Source organism: Schistocerca piceifrons, chromosome 11 (assembly GCF_021461385.2).
Source record: "Schistocerca piceifrons isolate TAMUIC-IGC-003096 chromosome 11, iqSchPice1.1, whole genome shotgun sequence".
NCBI classification, from domain to species: Eukaryota; Metazoa; Arthropoda; class Insecta; order Orthoptera; family Acrididae; genus Schistocerca; species Schistocerca piceifrons.
Genome location: NC_060148.1, coordinates 14,228,109 through 14,251,772, shown reverse-complemented (window position 1 = coordinate 14,251,772; position 23,664 = coordinate 14,228,109). Strand labels below are relative to the sequence as shown.

At 39.9% G+C, this 23,664-nt stretch overlaps 1 protein-coding gene across 14 annotated transcripts in view; it reads left to right on the top strand.

Moving 5' to 3' along the window:
- The window catches only part of LOC124720011 (basement membrane-specific heparan sulfate proteoglycan core protein), an 801,341-nt gene that overhangs the window by 631,125 nt on the left and 146,552 nt on the right, over nucleotides 1-23,664 (top strand). For all 14 annotated transcript variants that reach the window (XM_047245254.1, XM_047245262.1, XM_047245258.1 and 11 more), the window contains 6 exons: nucleotides 6,212-6,358; nucleotides 10,368-10,511; nucleotides 11,685-11,887; nucleotides 14,303-14,528; nucleotides 16,927-17,106; nucleotides 22,634-22,824. In XM_047245254.1, coding sequence (XP_047101210.1) covers nucleotides 6,212-6,358; nucleotides 10,368-10,511; nucleotides 11,685-11,887; nucleotides 14,303-14,528; nucleotides 16,927-17,106; nucleotides 22,634-22,824 — 1,091 coding nt within the window. The remainder of the gene's footprint in view (nucleotides 1-6,211; nucleotides 6,359-10,367; nucleotides 10,512-11,684; nucleotides 11,888-14,302; nucleotides 14,529-16,926; nucleotides 17,107-22,633; nucleotides 22,825-23,664) is intronic.

The window sequence follows — 23,664 nt, the reverse complement described above, 5'->3', positions numbered from 1 at the left end:
GTAAATGATAGCACTTTCACCATTTGAATATTCTTTTATTTTGTTTTGAACACTGTTGCAGTTTTTTGTCTCTATATGCATTTGTTATTATTGTATTGGTAATTGCTCACATTGCTTGTTTTAGCAGATGTGAATGTGCTTTATCATGAGATACAGTGATCATCGTGTCAACACCATTTATGTCTTAAACCAAACCTCCAAATTCAATTTCGTGCTTCGCCATCAACAGATTGTATGCTGCTGCTGAATTTTGACCTCGACTTATTGTTGTTGTATCATCAAATATTGATATGAATTACTTGACGTGTGCTACTGCTAATTGCCACAGGATGGTAATGAATCAATGTGGTATAGAGCTCAAATTACAACAGTGCTCTAAACGAAATAAAAGAACAGTTAAATGTCGAAAGTGTTAACATTTGGACAATAGTATATGGCTGTGACTCCCAAAAATAGCAAAATCAACTTCCTTTTTATCAAACCTGAAGCCGAGGCTCGGTATGTCTGGGCGTAGTTATTTGCATTTGAATTTACCTATTTCATAGTTGTCATTTGGAAGATTTTCCATTTGATTTTGTAACAGTTTGTGGTGTAGATTAAAGATAGCACCTGATCCAGAAGTAGGTTTCGATCTCTGATACTTTTCCAGCGTGCCTCTTAAAAGCTGTAACTGAGTATTGACTCGTCACCCCAGCATACCTGTAAAAACAACTTCTGTCAAATGTAGATAATTAATGAGAGCTGCAGTGTAAACCCTTGTTTGCGTAGCGTAACAAGCAGCTAGACATCCAGTAATACATTCTTTTGTATGTTTTTGTAAGTTATTAACAGGTTGTGAGTTATCTGTTTACTGATTATCTGTACATGTTGTTGTTGTTGTGGTCTTCAGTCCTGAGACTGGTTTGATGGAGCTCTTCATGCTACTCTATCCTGAAACAATTTCTTAACAAGTAAAAATGAAGCCGTAAGTACAGAGTTATTCTAAATGATGGGCCCATTTTCAAAAATTGGTATATATTCAAGTACAAATCCAAAATGAATTAGCTTTATACCAATGAAAAGAGGAAGTTTCAAAGTTTTTGGTCGGTGGGGGTGGGCAAGCGGTGACGGTTTTTGAAGCGGCAGGTAGACTTCGCACGGCAGTAGGGCCATCATTCCGTTTTACTGTCAGTTGTGAGTGAGATGGCATCTGGAGCACAAGGTTTTCTGCATTCTTGACTTCGGAAAAAGTGATTCACAAATTCCAGTGCAGTGGGCATTTCGTACCAATTGGTATTCAGCCACCAACTCACAAAAGCATTAACCGTTGGTTTAATCAATTTAAACAGACTGGGAGTGTGTGCATAGGAAAAAGCACATGCCGACCGCGTGTGTCAGAGGACGATGTCCGATAGACTCGAGCAAGTTTTGTGCACAGTCCCAGTAAGTCTACCAATAGAGCCAGTTGAGAACTTGGAGTACCCAAACCAACTGTACGGAAAGTTCTGTTCTGAGACGATGTTTGCTGTACAAGCCCTACCGATTACAACTTGTGCAGGCTCTCAACCCCAATGACAAAGAGAAGTGTCTCGCATTTTGAGCTTATGTGCTAGCAAAGATGGAGGATGACACATTTCTACAGCATGTAGGTCAGTTGCTTGATTTGTTGGAAAAGACCAAACAGGAAGGTCATCAGTGTCATCGAATTATGGAAGTACGGGGTAGGAAGTCTGCTGTACCATTTTGAGGGAACCATCCCGGCATTTGCCTGAAACAATTTAGGGAAATCGTGGAAAACCTAAATCAGCATGGCTCTATGCACAATTGAACCTTCATCCTCCCGAATGCGAGTCAGGTGTGCTGACCACTGTGCAACCTCGCTCAATCTGCAGTGTGTAATCTTTAGCGATGAAGCGACATTCACCTTAGTGGAAAAGTCGATAGATACAGTGTTCGTATATGGGGTTTGGAAAATCCTCATTCACCATTACGAAAGAGACACACCGAAGATCAACGTGTTCTGCGCCGTATCCCGTACAAAGATTTATGGACAATTTTTCTTTGCGGAAAGAACTGTAACGGGAATCACATATCTGGACGTGTTATGGAAGATTCCCAGGACTTCATTTTCCAACAGGATGGAGCTCCACCCCATTGGTACCGTGATGTACCAGGCTTTTTGAATGACTCACTTCCTCAGCACTGGCTCTGCACTTCCGACCGAGATCTCTCGATCTCACAACCTGCGACTATTTCTTACGGTGTTATTCTTACGGGCTTACGTGAACGAAGCTGTTTACGTCCTGCTTCTACCAACCACTCGGAACGATCTGCGGAACCGGATCACTGCTGCCCTGCTCTCATTAACAGCAGATACGCTTTTGCGTGTGTGGGACGAGTTTGGCTACTGCGTAGATGTTTGCCATGCAGCCAATGGTGGCCACATTGAACGCCTACAACATTTATCACACTTCTAATTATTAAAACTAATAAATTACAAATTATTAAATTGTTATCAAACATTGTGAAAAACTTTGAAACTTGCTCTTTTCATAGCTTGTTCATTTTTGAATTGTACTTGAATAAATACGAAGTCTTGAAAACGGGTTCATCATTTAGATTAACCCTGTACCCTCTTACAATTAGAATGACTATTTTAGTTTAGAATACTTTATTATGCATATGCACATTTTACCACCAGAATCACACTATCAGCAATGGTCATATCTTGTGAAATAGCCAATGTGAGAAGGTTCCAACATACTCAGTTTCTGGAAATCCCTGAACATTCTCAGTGTAATGTGTGGTATTTTTTAGGCTCCGGACACAAAGCTATAGCTCGCTGTAGGAAGAAAGAAGAAAATTATTGCATTCTCTGCTCAAGGTGGCTTTTAAAGTTACAGTGGTGAGGAATTTGGTGCTGCTACGCACCTGACTGATCGATATGGAGATGTAGATCAGTACACATATACATGTGTTTGAATAACAGTGGCTGTGGGCTGGGACTTGAAGAACTACTGTAAAATATGTAGGAGGAACCATCCGGAGTGACCTTAAGTGAAATGAGCACATACAACAAATATTAGGAAAAAACAGATTCCATAATAAGCCTCTTAGGAAGAAATGTAATTGATCCATCAAAGAAGCAGCTTACCAAACACTTCTTCAGGGCCCACTACAGGGTTGGTTTCATACAAGTGATGGGGTAGATCTGATGAAGAGTGGTGCATTTCATTGTGGGATCACTGAGTCGATGTTATAGCTTTATGGAGATGCTCACAAACTCCAGTCACAGATACTGCAAGAGAGGTGTATATCACATAGAGGTTTACTGTTGAAATGCTGAGAAAGTACATTCCAGGAAGAGTCAGGGAGGATATTACTTCCTCCCTCATACATCTTGTGAAATAGCCACAATGAGAAAATTGGAGGAGTTACAACTATTAATGACGCCTTACTGACAATGATTCTTCCCACGTCCCAAACACAAATGGAGCAGGGAAGGGGGGATTAGTTAGTGGTATGAAAAGTACACACTGTTAGGTGGCTAGTGGAGTGTAGATGTAGATATTACCCTTACAGTCATATTCAGTAAGCTGCTAGTTCTGTTTCAGTATATTTTTTTCTTAGTGACACACATAAGCTACTGAAGTGCACAGAGACATGAAATTGAGTGTGTTGAGTTGTAGTTTCAGTTACAATCTTGTTGAATTTGTGCCGACAATGTCTAACACAGTGACGGGGAGATTGGCGGATAGCAGTGTCATCTCAACTTCCACAGCTTTAGGAAATGGTGAATAATTCTCAGAGCCGTGACCGAGTGACACCTCACATAAATAGGAGAAAGCCAGACATACCAGTAAATGGCATCGATCAGATTCTTACAGTTTTCATCTAAACTGTTTGTTTGTCTCTTCTTAATCGTAAAGCTACAACTTAGCATAAAATTTATCTTGGAAACTTGAAGGTGTCGTCTAAGTACTTCAAAGTATCCTACTTCAGAAATGGAGTTGAAATTAAGAATGAAAGAATATGAATGGTACAGTTCACTGATGACTTTGCTATTTTTATGAAAATTCATGGAGAAGAAATAAAAACTTTGAGGTTCGCCGATGACATTGTAATTCTGTCAGAGACAGCAAAGGACTTGCAAGAGCAGTTGAATGGAATGGACAGTGTCTTGAAAGGAGGATATAAGATGAACATCAACAAAAGCAAAACAAGGATAATGGAATGTAGTCTAATTAAGTCGGGTGATGCTGAGGGAATTAGATTAGGAAATGAGGCACTTAAAGTAGTAAAGGAGTTTTGCTATTTGGGGAGCAAAATAACTGATGATGGTCGAAGTAGAGAGGATATAAAATGTAGGCTGGCAATGGCAAGGAAAGCGTTTCTGAAGAAGAGAAATTTGTTAACATCCAGTATTGATTTAAGTGTCAGGAAGTCATTTCTGAAAGTATTCGTATGGAGTGTAGCCATGTATGGAAGTGAAACATGGACGATAAATAGTTTGGACAAGAAGAGAATAGAAGCTTTCGAAATGTGGTGCTACAGAAGAATGCTGAAGATTAGATGGGTAGATCACATAACTAATCAGGAAGTATTGAATAGGATTGGGGAGAAGAGAAGTTTGTGGCACAACCTGACCAGAAGAAGGGATCGGTTGGTAGGACATGTTCTGAGGCATCAAGGGATCACCAATTTAGTATTGGAGGGCAGCGTGGAGGGTAAAAATCGTAGAGGGAGACCAAGAGACGAATACACTAAGCAGATTCAGAAGGATGTAGGTTGCAGTAGGTACTGGGAGATGAAAAAGCTTGCACAGGATAGAGTAGCATGGAGAGCTGCATCAAACCAGTCTCAGGACTGAAGACCACAACAACAACAAATGAAAGTTACCAAGATTCACAGGAGATCTTGAATGGAATGAGCACAGAATACAGATTGAGAGTGAACCACATAAGGATGAGCAGAATGAAGAGTAGCAGAATTGAGATAAGCAAGTAATTTCATCAAAATTAGAGACCACGAAGTAGACAAAGTGAAGCAACTCTGCTAGCTTAGAAGCAAAATACCACATGATGGTGAAGCAAAATTCCATGAATATATTGAGGTACAGCTGGTGTAAATATGTTGAAATGCTAAATTACAAAATTTACCTGATATCACCCGGAAAACATGGTGTTACCATCAATTGTAGCACTACTATTCACACCACATTATTGAGATACGAATGGTCAGTATAAAATTTTAATTAACAGCTTCAGAATATTAAGTAACGTAATTCATTTTTTTGTTTGTTTACAGTTACATGTCTGCAGCCACGGTACACATTAAAATCCCTCCAATACAGTATTATAGCACGCCGCTAGAGGCAACAAAACAAAATGGGTGCAGACCACTAATAAAATGGCATTTCATGCAGTAATTCATTTTCCATATCAGTGGAAATGTTGCAGAAGTGTCAAGCCAATCCAGATCACTTCGTCAACCGTATTGATTAGCCTGAAGCAAATGTATCATTTTCCACAACTGCTGAAAAAGAATTGTCGCATGATATACTTTACCGCTAGGCACCGCCATTTTGTTTTGACATTCCTTGGTGCTGTGATGAGAGGGATTTCGATGTGTACTACAACTGCAGGCATTTCTACCTGCAAATGAACAAAAAAATTGTATGATTTTATCTTTTCTGGATGTATGATGATTTTGAAATGTTCTCAGGTATTTAGCTGGGTAGCATCATCGAAATGATGCGCTCTTTCAGCAAGCTGACTTGTTGCTATGTTCATGCAGAACTGATGTGTCAGAACTATCTGAAGATGATAAAAAGTCAACTTGTCAAAATATCGCACCATTTTGATGATGCCATTTGATTGAATACCTGTGAACTTTTCAAAAACAAAAAAAATAATTATGAAATCTTATTTTTTTAGGTTGATAATTAAAACCTTATAACTACCCCTGGTACAATGGATTCTTGTGATTATTTCCATGCAATAAGACATCCATGATCCAAAACAAATCTTGTATTTGGTTACAGAGAGTAAAGAAAGAAAGTAAAGGAGTGTAAACAGTTCACACTGCATAGATAAACATTACAAAATTCTTCTCTCCTGTGTATATGCTAGTTTACTTTTAGAATGCTGTAAAAGTCTTGCATATTGCAGCTTTTAAGTTATTCACATTTTAAAGGTAAGAAATATATTTTTTATTTTTATTTGTGTTCCAGATAACATCAGCATTCACACGCGACGCACAGGATTTCAAGCTTGTTGACGACCCTCTCAACCTTGACCGACCCATAACAGAAGGACTGCGTGTTGACCCTGTGGCCAGGGAGCTGGTTTTCCAAGATTTCTCCAGGCGCAGCCCTGTAGTAAGTGCTCATTCATTTATTTCACTCATTTATGTCTCCTTCCACATATTGCATGATGGAGGAGAACCTTTAGGGATGTATAACAAGGAAATTTATACAAAAACAGAAGAAAATGCTGCAGGTTACCATTGTAAAGCATAGGAACAAGAAGTTGTGGCTAGATCTTAATTCTGGAAGCCTTTTCTGCAGCCAAAAAGCATTGCATTGTTTCTCCAGTTGTCTGTCTTCTCTCTTTTGTCCAGCTGCCATTCTACATTTCCTCATCTTGGAAACTCTTGAAATTGTCGATCAGTAATCTCTACTCTGACCGATTTGAGATGTCCTACAATGCTCTTGAGGTCCTTCCTTACTTCCTTGAACCATTTATCAAAACATTCAGGATGCTTCCATCCTGAACAGATGTCCACAGTTGTCATTTCTTTATTGACTCAATCAACCGTTCATTATCCTTGTATAACTCTTCTCTTCCTCAAAGTCTATACTGTCTGTTGTCCTTGGCACCATTATTTTGCAAAGAATCTTGTACTCTAACTTCTTGACTTCTCTCAGTTCAGCCTGTCCTGTCATTCTTTTAGTGCATCCTCTGTGGGTCAGGGATGAGAGAATGAGTCAGTTAGTTCGAAACTAGTCACCAAATATATATACTTTAGCTGTGATGTTTTGGTTAATAAATGCTCCATGAAATATTAAAAAAGGTTATTGATCCTATATCAACAAAATATTGAGACTGAAAAAAAAATTTCTAGAGGTAGCCTTATTTTGTCAGACATGCATCCTACAAAAAGCAGTGGCCATGTTCTTTCGCCTGCTGTCATTGTCTTGTTTTTCATCAGTTTTCATTTTCGCTGTCTCACCGAGGTATATGAAGCTATCCACTTTTTCTGTTTTATCGTACTCTGTTGTCGGGTGATGAGGTGCTATCCAGGTATTAAAAATACTGGATATAAGCTCTGCCTATTATGCAAAACACTGTTTTTTTCATTTGATCTAAACATGTTTCAGTCTCTCTGTTCCATAATCAGTGGATTTTATTTATTAAAATCTGTGAAATGTGAACATACGAGGGCGGTTCAGAAAGTAACCTCCGATCGGTCACAGTGCGGGTTGTGGGGGGAGTAGCGACGCCATCTGTGCGTTCACGCACTCAACAGGTCAGTCGGCATCAAGCCGTGGTCGAGTGAACGTCGTACCTGCGCTAGTTTAGTTTTTGTGGCAGTTTGAAATGTGTGCTGCAATAGAAAACCCCGCCAAATGTGAAGTGCGTGCTGTCATAAGGTTTTTTACAGCCAAAGGATATTCTGCAGCAGCTATTCATCGTGAGCTTTGTGCCGTGTACGGACCAAGAGTTATGAGTGAAGGAGTTGTCCGTGAATGGGTACGTTTATTTAAAAGTGGACGAGAAAACGTTCATGATGAAGAGAGGAGTGGTAGACCATCATTGATGACTGACGAACTCGTTCAGACAGTTGATGCAAAAGTTCGTGAAAATCGACGTTTCTCAATGTCGGAGTTGTCTACTGGTTTTCCACAGATTTCTAAGACTCTCTTGTACGAGATAGTGACAGCAAGATTGGGTTACCGTAAGTTCTGTGCATGATGGGTGCCCAAAATTCTTACCGACCACCACAAAACTCAAAGAATGGCCTCTGCATTAGACTTTCTGTCACGTTATGAGGACGAAGGAGAACCATTGTTAAACAGAATCGTGACCGGTGACGAAACCTGGATTAAGTACGTGAACCCTGAGACAAAAGAACAATCAAAGATGTGGGCACATTCAAATTCGCCTACCAAACCAAGAAAAGCCTCGCAAGATTTTTCTGCCAGGAAAAATGGCAACGGTGTTTTGAGATGCCAAAGGGGTGTTGTTGGTTGAATTCATGGAACGTGGTACGACCATTAATCAAGACGTGTACTGTGAAACAATAAAAAGTTACGACGGGCTATACAGAACAAATGCCGTGGTATGCTGACTTTCGGTATTGTTTTTTTTGCACGATAACACCCGTCCTCACTCCGCTCGCAGAACAACGGCCCTTCTTGAGTCGTTCAAGTGGGACGTTATCAACCATCCACCTTACAGCCCAGACCTGGCGCCAAGTGATTATCACCTCTTCATGCATTTGAAGAAATGGCTCGGGTCACAGCGGTTTGATGACGACGAAGAGCTCAAAGATGCGGTCACAGGCTGGCTCCAGGCACAAGCGGGTGATTTTTATGCAGAAGGAATTTCAAAGCTTGTGAAGAGATACGATAAGTGCCTCAATCGCTATGGAGACTATGTAGAAAAATAGTGCAAAGATGTAGTTGTAAGATGTATATATTAAAATATTTTTATTTAACTTGATGTATTTTTTTAAATCAACCGGAGGTTACTTTCTGAACGGCCCTCGTATTTTGAGTGATAAGTGACTACAAAAATCAGGCCTAAAGAATGGCTTTTGTTGAAGACCTTTTTGGCCAAAGCTTTCTTGCTGACAGTCTTTTTGTTGTGCCTATCTGCTTTTCAGCATCTCCGCTATATGGTGAGTAGCAACTATCCTCTTCGTATGTTATCATTATTCCGTCCTGAATTTTCCATTGGTTTGCCATCATTCCATCCTGGATTTTCCATTGGTTGATGTGAATTTAGTTTGCAAATTAACACATCACCTTGTTGGTGTGCCAAGATATTTCATGCATCAGTTTGCTATTACTTACATTTTATTTTGCAAATTGTTTTCATTTACATTCCCATGAGTTATAGAGAAGTGCACACAAATACTACCTGTATTTTCGGAATTTTGTTTGTAACATACACTTTTCAGTTGTGCAAGTGAATACTGATTGGGGTAGGACGCACAATAGCAACATTTACACTGTGTTTTGGAGAAGTGAAAAGTGTTCGTTACAAAAATAAAGTTCTGAAAATTTGTGTAGTATTTGTGTATACTTCTCAATAATTCATGGGAACTCAAAAGAAAACGGATCTGCAAAAACAGAATGTAATAGCAAATACATGTGTTGGTACAGCAAAATTATTTTTAAATATAAATCAGTGTGTTAACTCGCCAATTAAATTCACATCAACATCATGTAGTTGAATCGTTTGATGCTACCAGTGCACAATAATGCACAAATAGTCCGGCAGAAATGTATAATGCAAAATTGAGGTAATGACAAAACAAACAAGGACTGTTCTGTAGGACTAATTTTCGTAGATTAGTAGTCACTCAAAATGTGTTCACATTTCACAGATTTTAATAAATAAAACCCACTTGTGATGGCACAGAGGTGGTGAAACGTGTTTGACTTACATGAAAAAAAACAGTGTTTTGCATAGCAGGCGAACCTTGTATCCAATAATTTTAACTGCAAAAACCTCACATACAAGAGCACCAAGTCCAACCGATGAAAATTCAGGTGTTGCTTATGAACCTTGTTTTCTCAAAATAAATTTGTAGGTCAGCTTTGTCTGCCTATTCCTTTAGCATATTTATCTGTTCCACTAGTGTCTCTGTGTTTCTGGACAGGATCACCAGGTCATCAGCAAAGTCTTTGCTCTTCCATTGTGAACTTTCTCTTAACACTGTTCTTTGATCCTCAGTTGTGAACTTTGTCCAGTAGCCCTTTCATGGCTAATTCTTTTCTCATTCTCAGATGACTCTCTCTAAGATGCAATTGACCATTACGGTAATTGCTTCTTTGTTACTTTATATGTGTTTGTTAGGAGAAAAACAGCTACTTTAAAATACCCACTGCTCCTCCTCCTCTCATGCTTAGCTGATGTTATTATGTAACATTTCAATAAAAGCATTGGAGCTGTAGACAAACTACTATTAGCTGTCTCTGTACTGAAAAAAAAAAGTCAGAATCTAAAACAAATATTAGTGCTATGGAGAATTCACTTTCTTGTCTTCAGACTGAACACTGCAGAAACAACAATGGCAAGAAATCGTGTATCTTTAGTGTCACACATTTTGTGACTTGTGATTCCCATTCTAATGGAGATTTTGATGTTTTTTTTCAGGTGTACTACTGGATGCTGCCCCCACAGTTCCTGGGAGACAAGGTGATCTCGTACGGCGGATACCTGAACTACACGGTGCGCTACGTCCCAGCCCCCGGCGGCCAGAGCTCCAGGAACAATGCCCCAGATGTCGAGCTCATCAGCGTGAGTGCCTCTCTCTCCTAACGACTTCAAAATGTTCTCGTCACCCTGTGTGCGATCTAAGAGTTTCATTGTCTTAAAATTTTTGAAAAAAACTGGAAGTAAAAAAACAGACTTCTTTCAAATTGTGTGATGTCTAATAAAGGGGAGTACTTGTAAAAGAAGTGTGGAAGGGAGAAATGTGAAGTTGTCAGATTGAGAAAAAGGCAGAAGTAAAAGTGGATTAATACCTCAAATTGGACTGTAAAAGTAGAATAAGGCTATTTTCTAGTTTTTGTAACTGATATTTCCTTTTTCAGGGAGGAAGGTTTGGAAGGATAGGTTGGGAAGGAAGGGTAGGCCTCTTAAACCTCAGGATAACTGGGATTCGCCCTGAATGAGTGCAGAAAATGTCACAAAATCACACTCCCGGCTGGCAGGTGCATCAAACGTCCTTGTGGACCTAGCACTCATACAAGGAAAGCATAATGTGCAGAAATGGTTAGCTAAAGCCCAAGGGAGTGGAGTGTAAGCTGTTTCAAAACTGCCTGATGGGTTAAAACTGTGTACTGGGCTGAAATGTGAATCCAGAACCTTTACAGACAATGTTAAGAGATCTAATCCTGTAAGGTACAGAAGAGAACCTTTGTGAAATTTGCAAGGTAGGAGAAGAGGTACTGGCTGAAGCGGAGCTGTGAGGGCAGGTCACGAGTCGTGCTCAGATAGCTCACTCGTCGGACCACTCGGTCGCAGAAGGCGAGGTACCCAGGTTTGACCCGTGGTCTGGCACACAGTTTTATTTTTCCAGGAAATTTTGAAACAGTGCACACTCTGAAAACTGATGGAAGAAGAAAAGAGGGGGAAACTGTGAAAAGTTCTTTGTTAGCTGGTGTTAACGTCAGGTCAGCAGTATGCGAGGGTACATTAGGAAGAAAGTGGCCGTATCCAGAGTTAACGGAAACTAGTGTCCTCTTTAAATGCGAACATTTTTAGGTTAGGCTTTACCGTGACTGTTACTGACATTAAATGAAACAATAAGTTCAACTAGTGTCGTGTCGGAAGATCCGAGTGGCCACTGCAGTGTAGCAGTTGCAGGCACTCGGGTCCTCTACAGAGAATGTTCAGCAACAGGCACAGTTCTCGTACATCCGGAAACACCGTTAAGTGGCACGCTACACGGAGTTTCTCTCTTTGCAGTCGAACGACATCAAGCTGATGTACTTTGGGCGCGACCAGATCGAGGCGGACCGGCCGCAGACCGTTTCGGTGCCGCTGCTGGAACAGTACTGGCAGCGCAACGATGGGCAGCAGACGCACCGCGACCACATCATGATGGCGCTCGCCGACGTCCAGGCCATCCTCGTCAAGGCCACCTACACCACCAACACCCGCGAGGCTGCGTGAGTGCTGTGTTTTTTCTGTTATATCGTATGGCCCTCTGCATCAACTTTTGTATGTCGAAAACTCCAAGTGCATTTTGAGATTGAGAGTGAGTCTAAATTAAAAGTTGTTCATTATCGATGTTTTTAGACAACACTAGAAACTGTGGAGAAGCAAGAAGTGAATAACTCAGGGCTATAGTGCATGCAGGGCACAAAGTGACCATCGGTCATTACAATGTTTCGGTTCCTACCGTGTTGACCATATTCAGTATCATCATCGGCTCAAGAGCTCGTTGTGAGCCTCGGCCTTCTTTAAATTACTCTATTTGTTTGTATCTAGTGCCAAACTCCTTCAATCATGAATTCCATTTTTTCTTATTTCTTCCCTGACACCTTCCTTCCACCTCAGCTGTGGTCTTCCAACTCTACATTGAATATTTTCTTAACGATTCTGTCGTAAGCTCTCAGTATGTGTGTTGTCCAGTTCAGCCTTTTAATTCTGCTGTCACAGACATTGTCTTCTTCATCAGGCCTATATAGACTATATAAAGTTAAATGATAACTGTTTATAATCTCAGTATGTGTCCTGCCCCTTCCAGTCTTAATATGTATCCTGCCCATTCCCATCTTCTAATGAACAGACATTGTCTTGTTTATTATGTAGATTGTACAGGGTGTAAATGATCACTGTTTACAATGTACCACAATGGTGTGGGATAGTAGAGCCGAGCTGTGTGATACAGGACACTCAGGATTCACCAAGCGAGGAAACAAACCCAAACTGGCCTACAAAATTCACATAAGCTAAAGTGTATACATGCCTTGTTACATTTTTTTATAGCCTCTTTCTCTCTTATACCACGGGCTTTTTTGTTAACACTGTTGATTTAAACTTTCCTTTAAGGATAATGAAAGGAAAAGGACTTTTATAAACATTATACAAAAATTGATTATATTTACAACCTGTGCTAAACATTAATCTTTACAAGCACAATAGTTTTGTAGTAAGGAGGCCAGACAAACAAAATGATTTAATTGTTAATTTTGTGCTGTTAAAATTCACAACATTTGGAGGTAAAATTTAGGCAAGTGGAAGAACAGAGGGAAGGTCGATTTTAATAAGAAAAGAAATGAACTACCGTGGTGTGGTGCACATGCAGTGTAGCTTAGATGTCTTTTGTAGACCAATTTGAACCTTTTTCAGACTTGATTGACCATTACGTGTCCCGTATGAATTAGTTTGTCTGAAATTCACCTACCTCTGTGGTACACCGTAAACAATTGTTGTCTATACCCAGAATAATTCGTAGTTGAATTTCCTCCTCCTGACACCATATTCTTTCACTAGTCCAAGAATTCGCCTCAAGATCTTTCTTTAAAATATGCCAAGTTGCTTTTCATCCAATTTCATTAATGTCCACATTTCAGTGCTGTATGTTAGCACCAGCCTCAGTAATATCTTATGCATTATAACTTCAGTTTTCCTGAACAGTGGCTTAGATTTCGGATATTTTCTGAGGCCACAGTACAACTTGTTGGCATTCAATATTTGTTTCTGGATTTCAGAGCTGACATTGTTCTTACAGTTTAGATAAGTGAAACTAAATACGTCAGACTTACGTGAACCAATTTCTATTTCAGCATTAGGATACTCTTTCTTAGTTACATGGCTTCCTTAGTTACAGTCATTTATCTATTGATTTATCTTAGTAGAAGCTCTTTCAAGATTTATAGGCTTCTTTCATTGTTCTTCGTGTTTTGTAATTACATCAGTATTGTATGTATATGTTAGCTACAGAACTGATTGATTATCCTTCTTGTATCAATGCCTAAGCCTCTTATAACCTTTCCGAAGGTTATATTAAGCAGAAGGCAGGACAGTGAATCTCTCTGCCATTCTCTTACTCGTACTTACATTTTTGTGCACAGCACGTAATAACACATTCTCTATCTTAACTCCACTTTTACTAACGCGATCAGTTTCTCAGGAATCTCCAACTCTCTTCTGTCAGTACTGTCTCAGGCTGATCTGCAGTCCGTAAAGAGGTGATATACGTCAATCCCAAAGTCTTTACATTTTTCAAGTATTTTTCCATACTGCGAAGATCCGATCGACAGCAGACCTTCTTTGACGAAACTGACATCGATAGGCACCGACAGCATTTTCAGTACAGGCTGCACGTCTGCTCGAGAGGATGTCGGAGAATATTTTATATGCAGTAGATAATAGGCAAATTCCCCTGTTCCTTGCCCAATTTAAATATATTTTCTTTATAGAGGTGGTGACCACGTTAGTGTCTGTCGTACATTACAGAAGGGAAGTTGATAAGTTTTCTGCAGACGTTCTGTAAACAATTTTGGAAGTTCCTTTTAGTATTTCTGTTGAGAAGAATTCAGCCGGTTATACACTGTTTTCTTTTTCCCGCCCGGCAGACTGATACAGGTGACGATGGATATAGCCGAGGAGCGCAACACCGGCCAGTACCGCGCTTTCCCGGTGGAGCAGTGCGCGTGCCCCGTGGGCTACCGCGGCCTGTCCTGCGAAGACTGTGATGCGGGCTACACGCGCTCCTTCGAAGGTCTCTACCTCGGACTGTGCGAGCCCTGCAACTGCAACGGACACTCTGACGAGTGCCACCCGGAGGAGGGAACTTGCTATGTGAGTGCACTCAGGGATATCCAATTACAAATTAAAGCTTCCTATTATCTACCACCAACAAGGAATTTGTTAGGCAGGGTACCTGTTTAGAGCAAAGTACTTTAAATTTCAAATACTAACAAAGAGATAGAGGGGTCTGGCCAGTACTTACCTCAGCTCAGTACAGCCGATAGATACACAAAACAGAACAGAAAATTTACATTCCTAGCTTTTGGAACTTTGTTCCTTCATCAGGGAGGAGAGAGGGGAAAAAAGAAAAGAAGGGAAAGTGGATTCAGTTACTCACAACCCAGGTTATGAAGCAACAGGGAAAGGTAAACAGGGAGGGTAGTAAGGATGGAGGCTTCCCTCTGACAACCATGCCTCCATCCTTGCTACCCTCCCTGTTTACCTTTCCGTGTTGCTTCATAACCTGGGTTGTGAGTAACTGAATCCACTTTCCCTTCTTTTCTTTTTTCCCCTCTCTCCTCCCTGATGAAGGAACAAAGTTCCAAAAGCTAGGAATGTAAATTTTCTGTTCTGTTTTGTGTATCTATTGGCTGTACTGAGCTAAGTACTGGCCAGCCCCTCTATCTCTTTGTTAGTATTTGTTTCACATCTTTATACAAGATTTTCCGTTAATCATTTAGTACTTTAAATTTCATCATTTGAATAGGCTAATTAGAAAGATGACCAACTCCTCTTTATAGAATTGGTCAGGAGAGGGGAAAATCTACCTTAGATATAATTCCACATAACTTCTAAGTTGAAATTTTTTTCTAAAGATTAGTACCACGTTTGAAATAATGTTTGTGTAATAATCCTACCTTTCCATTGCAGGTGTTGTTGGCTCTTCACCCACAACCCTGGGCTTCATTCTCTATACTTATGATTTCTGGAGAGAAGTGTCTCAACATTCAACCCCTACCTACCCTGTACCCCATCCCCTCCCACTCCCCTATTTTCTAAGTGATAAAATTTTCTGATACTTAGGAAGTGTGATCACAAATGATGGCAAGATAGTAGAGGAAATTAGGGAAGGAGTACAAGAACAAATGGCTTCTAGTTGAGTGGAAGCTGTATTCTGTGGAACAGACACAACCAAAATGAATGTAATAAAGTTATCTGTCCATCTTATTACAAACCAATTCTAGCATACGTAGCATTCTAGCATATGTAGCAGGTACATGGACTGCAACAAAAAGGGAAGAGAATTGAATGTAAGCAGCAGAGATGAAACTTTTTAGGGTATATCGGGCACAAGATGACAGGATAGAATGGGGTACAAGCAGATCAGAAAAAGGATGGCAATCTCAAAACTTAAGAACAAGATAGGAACAACAAAGCTTAACAAGCATATGATGAGACTGGGAGAGTAGAGAATTAAAAAATATATATATATTTTCTGAAAGGTTAATTGAAACTAGAACACAGCGAATGCCTAGAAAAAGACAGATACAATGCAGGAGTCCATAGAGAAGAGGACTGTAAAACTATCTTCAGGAATAATTGTGGCAATAAGGGTCAACCAGAACATTGAAATACATATAGTGATTCAAACATCAACCAAAATCAGTGATGATCCTTCTTCTGCCTTTCACAGATTAGGCCTATCAACCTGTTTTGTCCTCAGTTCCATCTTTTAACTAGCTGTCCTACGTCCCTCTAAGGCCGTCTTTAAAATCCTTGTTCGTTCCAGGTGTTCCTTCTAGTTTTGTTTCGTCTTCTGATTTTTCACTTATTGCAAAGGCATTCAGTTTTTGTCTGATGTTTTAATTAGGAATCCTGTCCAATTTAATGTAACCTTCAACTGCTCGTGAAAATTTTATTTTGTGTACCTGAACATGATTACAATAGTTTCTCTTCGTAACCTAGTTTAAATCATACATTAGAATGGGTATAGCCATCACCTTGTAGAATTTCATTTTTATGTCTCTCTGTGTATTTTTTAATGTTTTGCTTATAGTGCCATGTATACCTAGATATATCTGATTCCTTCCATTCTTAATGGCATTGTATATATTAATAGTCTTTGTCTCTTACATTGTTTTATTAAAATATTGTCCACTGTGTAATTTCAGAGTACAAGTATAATGTAAGTTCCACTGTACAGATTTTTGATGTAATTTATTATCTGATTTGGTATCCATGTTTTGCCATAATTTCCTACAGCCGTTCTCTGTATCTACCATTCCAAATTCTTTTCCAAAATCTATGAAAGCCAGGTAGGTAGGTAAAATAAATTCTCTTCTTTTGTGTATTATTTGTAACACATAAGTTACTATAACTTCACAACCTCCCTCTTGTGATGCTGTAAGCATAACATGTATCAACTCTCTCACACACTCAGTACAAAGGTCAAACATGCAGTAACAGAAATTTCACACTCATCTATTGAAAACCTCGTGTGTCTCCACAGAACTGCCGAGACCACACCACCGGTCCAAACTGTGAGCAGTGCGAGCCAGGCTACGAGGGTGACGCGACACGTGGAACAGCTGCCGACTGCCGTCCTACCGGAGACAGGCCTCCGACCAGTGACACGTGCTATTGTGACCCGCGGGGCAGCCGCGGACCTGACTGCCCGTGCGTCTGCAAGGTTAGTCTTTGAGTCAGTCCATTGCACACTGATACCATTTGATGCTGTGATATAATTTCATTATGGATTATCAAAGCAAAGTCAATTGTGACACATAAAAACATCTCTTTGACACTTACCGTTGTTGATCTCAAGTGAACTCCATTTTTTCTTATACATAAGGAACAACAGCACAACAAGATTTCTGATTGCTTGCTGATTTCCTAGTTACCATATAATCCTGAAATTGTGTTGTAGGATTTCTGCATGAAATCCGTATTTCAAATGCTGGAAACTGTTAATTTCATCACCCCATATTATTCTGCCATGAATTGAGGATCTATAACGAGTATAGACCATTATTGGTGAAAAGGTTTCATGTGGAGCAACTCCTTTGGCCAATTCCAAAATTATATCAATTGTGCAATAGTAAAATTCAATTAAATGACTGTTTTGAAAAGTAACGTTTATTCAGCGGATACCAAAGGTAATGAAAAAATAGAATGTTCCACTCATACAACTGTAATTCAAATGCTTCACCTGGTTACTTCTTACTAAAATATAAATCATAATACTGTATCAAATTCTCCATGTTTTCAGAAATATTACAGATTTGCAAAATCTAATACCCTCAACAAATCAATTCTCAATTATTTTAAATTTTGTAACAGTTATGCTTATTTTATTTTTCCAAAATGGAATTTGGAAATTTGTGATAAGGTCTTATGGGACCAAACTGCTGAGGTCATCGGTCCCTAAGCCTGCACACTATTAAATCTAACTTAAACTAACGTATGCTATGGACGACACACACACACCCATGCCCGAGGGAAGACTCAAACCTCCGACGGGTGTAGCCGCACAGTCCGTGACAGGGAGCCTGAGACCGCACGGCTTGTCAAGATGGCACACATTGTTGTAGACATGATAGTGGACTCAAGTATAGTTGTTGCCACATTAATATTTTTTTCAAACAAATTTAATAAGCAAGGAAAAAAATCTTTTAAGTTAATACTAAAATAATTAAAATAGTGCTAGTCTTCAGACTCCTAAATTCTCGTATTATATTCATGTTTATACTTCATTTTTGTGACCTCACATACCTTAAACTGATGGGGAGAGAGATGTCTTTATACATATTTTAGAGAGATGCCAAACAACAGTTAAGAGTGAATTGATTTCTGTGAATCCATCCAAAGTAGATTGGCAAAAATACAAAAATCTGTCCAATGTCAGTTATTACTGTGAAATTATTTTGTAAGTTGTTTACATAATGAATATTGTGCTTTGAAGACATGTCTTTGCGTATCAATATGTGCATGGCATATAAAAAAACCTTATAGCACAACTCTGTGCTGCAGTTGATTGCAGCCAAAATTTGTGACATCATTGAATGTGAAATATGCTCACTATTTTTATATACTTGAATTTAGCATATTTCGTGACAGTACTCACTTTTCCGTGGATGTTTATAAGATGATATTTGATTTTTTTGTGTTGGCTTCAGTCGTCTAGTCAAAGTATGATTCCATAATGCTGTTTCGTCTGCAGTGGAAATGTCCTGGTTCAATGCGTTTGCCTCATTTTTGGTGCTTCAAATACCATTTTTCCGAATGTGCTTTCTTCTTGATGATTATATAAAAAAGTAGTAGAATAACTCATTTTTACTGGTCACTTGCAAATTATTATAACGGGGACTTGTACATTGTTCCACCGTCACACACCGAGTGTTCACTGCCGACTGACTATGGTCAAAGACGACTCCAGCGTCAAAAACATTTCACACAACACACAAGCTTCCACTTGTAACCAGTCTCTTTGACATTATTCGTCACATCTACTAATATTAATCAATATGCTGTCACTCTCGAACATATAAGCAAATTAGCATAAAATAAGGCAAATTACAATTCACAAAAAATAATGCCATGTAACATTATTATCTATGTTGTTCATGTTCCATGGGCCAAAGCTATTGGAATGAGTCAGTACACAATTTATAGAATGCTGATTAGAAATTTTATATAAAAAATTTATTAAACCATGAGGGTAAAGGGAGAAATTATATAAATAATAATAAGTTAAAGAGAAAAGTTCTCAATAGCTGTGAGGAACTCTTGGATCGAATAGAAGGTGTGCTCAAGGAAACCTCACATCTATGATTTCAATACTTCGGGTTTATCACTTAGTTTTTCCAGTTCTGATGGAACACTGTGAAAAGTAAAATCTGCTGAATACTGCAAACTTTTCTGTACAGTGCTTAAGGAAATGTTTTCCATCTAGTTTTCACTGGATGAATGTTGCAGTTTTTTTGAGTGAGTTGATATTGCCATCTACAAATGCCATGATGGAGTACATATGTACAGGGATAGCAATTAGAACTCTTGAGACACCTGAACAATGGCCTACATGAACTTTGCGAACTGAATCGTCAGGTTGGTCTGCTTGCCCTTATCTGTTCTGAGAATATTCTTGGTGAATGGACAAAGTTGCCCCAAATATAACACCACCCAGGATAATAGAATGAAAGTATGCAAACCTTGACAGTTGAGGAGCAGTGGAGACCGTGAAACTTCCTGACAGATTAAAACTGTATGCCGGACCGTGACTCGAACTCGCCAAGCTTCCAGGCATGACTCACAACCCATCATCACAGCTTTGCTTCCACCAGTACCTCATCTCCTACCTTCCACACTTTAATGGAAGTTTCATTCTGAAGCGGATGTCATTCCAGTAGTGAATATAGCAGCATACAGTTTCTGCAACAGATCTTGAACGCGATGCTTCAAAGAAAGCCTTCTGTCTACCCTCATGCCTAAGAATGCAAAACTGTGTTCACTGACTGCCTGACCAAGTTGAGACAGTACAATTTACCTTTTACAACAGTCCTGTTTCAGAAACTATGGACCGAGCAAGGTGGTGCAGTGGTTAGCACACTGGACTCGCATTCGGGAGGATGACGGTTCAATCCCGCGTCCGACCATCCTAATTTAGGTTTCCCGTGATTTCCCTAAATCGCTCCAGGCAAATGCAAGGATGGTTCCTTTAAAAGGGCACGCCCGACTTCCTTCCCCGCCCTTCCCTAATCTGATGAGACCGATGACTTCGCTGTCTAGTTCCCTCTCTCAAAACAACACAACCCAGAAACTATGCATTTTGTTTTGTTACAGTTAAATGATAATTGTTCTTTAAATGTCACATCTGATATTATTGACGACCCCATTAGCTACATAATTTATATTACATTCCATGTCTTTCAAGTAACATATGTGTTAGCGACAGGAAGAATAATCTTTGAGTTGTTTGTTATGTTTAGCAGCAGTTCATTGGTATACCGGCTGGTTATAATCAAACTTTCACTATTTGAGCCAATGTAGACAGAAAATTATTTGCTGTATGGGTACCCAAGTTTATGTCCATGATGTTCAGACTTTGTGCTGCAGGATTTGTTGTTAATAGCGCTAGCATTGTGACTTTCCGGTAGGTCCCGGTACTGATTCAGCAATGTAAGGTTGAAATGCGAGCATCAGTGTGTGTTACAGTTGCAGACATTCAACTGGGGTCTGGGCAAAGTGAGAAGGGCTTTACTTGTAAAGCTGTTTTATCAAAACAACAGCAATAGTGTTGCTGCTCTTCACGAGTATCGGCGCATTAAAGGAATACGGGGATGTTTTCTTTCTGCTCCGGGGTTGAAGAACGTGATTTGGAAGTTCAAATTAACTGGCAATTTGGGAATTGTTCGTAGGAGAAACTGACAGCCAATTGCACCGTAAATTGTTGAAGAAGTTACTGTTGCACGGCTGATAATGCTGACGCAGTGTCCTACCATCGAGCAGTGTACGAGCTGTGTTGTGACAGCTGAACGTTCCATAATCCACTGTTCGAAATATTCTTCAAACGATAGTCAAATGATATCTCTAGTGCCGTTACATGCTGCTTATTGTCACATTGAGTAACATTTGAACCTGAAATGTAAACACATATGCAGTTACCTAATGTTACTCTCCCGTACAGAAATTCAGCTGCATTTGTGTCACTGGTTTATTCGTTATTTCTTTTCCAGGTGTTGTTACAAATGTTTCCGCGTATGAGGGTTGCCCAGAAAGCAATGCATCACCTTTTTTCTACATCAATTCTTTATTGAACATTGTGAGAATTACACACACGAAAGAATGGTGTTTTATCTACACACCCTATTTTTCCAAGTAATCTCCATCCCATTCTATGGCCTTTCTCCAGCACAAAATAAGGGCGTGTATGCCCTGTCAGTACCATTCCTTGTGTGGTGGTGGAGCCAATGTTTCACTATGTCAATCACCTCATCATTGACAGACGCAGTGCCAACTGCCAAGTCGTAATGCAACTTTCCTCACGAATGACATCAGCTCACTGCAACATGTCAGGTGTGGAAGCCGTGGACGGTTTCCCCGACCACTGCAAATCGCGGTACTCCGCCGAACTGCCTTCTGATGACCTCACTCTCCGTGTCCAGTGACTAACTGTACTTCTGTCAACAGCAGGTGCTCTGTAGGCTTTGTACAAGCATTTGTGAATATTGTCTGCAGTTTCTTTCTCTGCAGTAAGAAATTCAATGATGGCATGTTGCTTGTAACATATATCATCTACAGACGCCATTTTGTAACTGTCCTGCCGCTACGCTCTGTCGGAAGTGACGGAAACTGGTCACGCTCACTCAGGACACTTCAAGCAATATATACGTAATGTTGCACATTTGTAGCACTGTTTTCGGCTGAGAAAAAAAATGCGGTGCATTACTTTCTGGACAACCCTAGTAGTTCTGTTACTCCACGATCACTCGTTTTTTGTGGGAGATCCTCTTAAGTCGCAAAAGTTTAATTATAACCACCTCGTATATCACAAAAAGCAAACGGACCCGCAACAGAACCCCTACTTCGTATGGCCAGTCACCTGCAAACCTCTTCCCTGTTTGTTGACATTGAAGGAAATACTCCTGCTTCCTACTTTTCAGATGTGAGCTGAAGTATTGTTGAGCTTTTTTCCTAATTGCAAATTTTTTCCAGCTTATGCAAAAGTATTGCATGGTCCATACAATCAGATGCCTTTGTGCCTTTGTTAAATCAAAGAAAATACTTACCTTCCTCAGCTTATCATGTAGTCCTTCCAGCACCTCTCACAAAAAGGAATGAATTGAATTCTTGTGGGTATTACTTTCCTGAAACCAAACTGCAAGTCTGATAACAAATTATGTGTACTGAGATGTGCTACTACTCTCTTATACATTACTCTCCCCAAAGCTTTAGAAAACTGTGGTTAGCTTGTACATTTCAATTATAATTTCTTGTAATAATTACTGATTGTAGTAATTTTGGTTCCCAAGGCGAGTTATGTGTAAAAATAAAAGTGGCAACACTGTGTTGTTTTTGGGAACTGTTGTTCCTTCTTCAGAGATGAGAGAGTGGAAGATTGGAGAAGATAGTGAGCACAAAGGTAGACAAAGATGAAGTGGGAGGTGTCACACAGAGGAGTTTTATCAGACATTAATCTTCATTTTTTTGCACCTGTGCAGACAAACGTGGAGGGCGAACAGTGCAACCTCTGCCGGCGGGGCACGTTCTCCCTGTCCGAGGACCACGTCGAGGGGTGCCTGGAATGCTTCTGCAACGGTGTGTCCGAGACCTGCCAGGCGTCCAACCTGTACCGCCAGCAGATCCCGATGCAGGTGTTCGATGAGAACCACGGCTTCACGCTCGCTGACAAGTAAGGCCCTCTCTGGATGTTACTTCTACGGGGCTTCTGGTCCTTTTAGTTATGAGGGGACCTTACTGAGTAGCCTCTTTGATTTTCTTTGTACCTATAAGATTTCAAGGTCAGTTCCTGGGCATCTATCCTAAAGCAGTACGACACAAAAAACCGACTTGAAAAATTGCCTTTGAAATGTTTCCATATTTTGGAGTGCTGTTAAGTAAAAATCGTTTCGAACACTTTACTAGAGGCACTGTTAGCTGAGTGTATAGTGCGTGAATCTTGCAATTGTAAAGTTGGTGGTTTGAGGCTCAAAGTAACATCTCTTTTTTTTTTCTTCAACTGGAAGTGATAATTACCGTATTTACTCGAATCTAAGCCGCACTCGAATCTAAGCCGCACCTGAAAAATGAGACTCGAAATCAAGGAAAAAAAAAATTTCCCGAATCTAAGCCGCACCTGAAATTTGAGACTCGAAATTCAAGGGGAGAGAAAAGTTTTAGGTCGCACCTCCAAATCGAAACAAAGTTCGTCTAGTTGTAATATGAGACACAATTTAGGTCGAATGAATGACGATACAGCTGCAGTAGTTTGGTTCGAGTCGTAAGCTTAGCAGTTACGGTTTACCAGGTAGCCATTGCTACGCGTCACGCGCTCCGTCCGTATTTATACGGATATCCTTCCTTTTTCACGTGCTTCGTCTGGTTGAATTGATTGCTTATTTTTCTTTGATCTGATAAGTGCCGTTCTCTTTGTTATAGGTGTTTACGTCACTCTAAGCTGAAAATGCATTACTGTACTGTGTCACGCATTGTTTGTCGCATGCTGATAGTGCGTGTTTACGGCCTGTCGCCG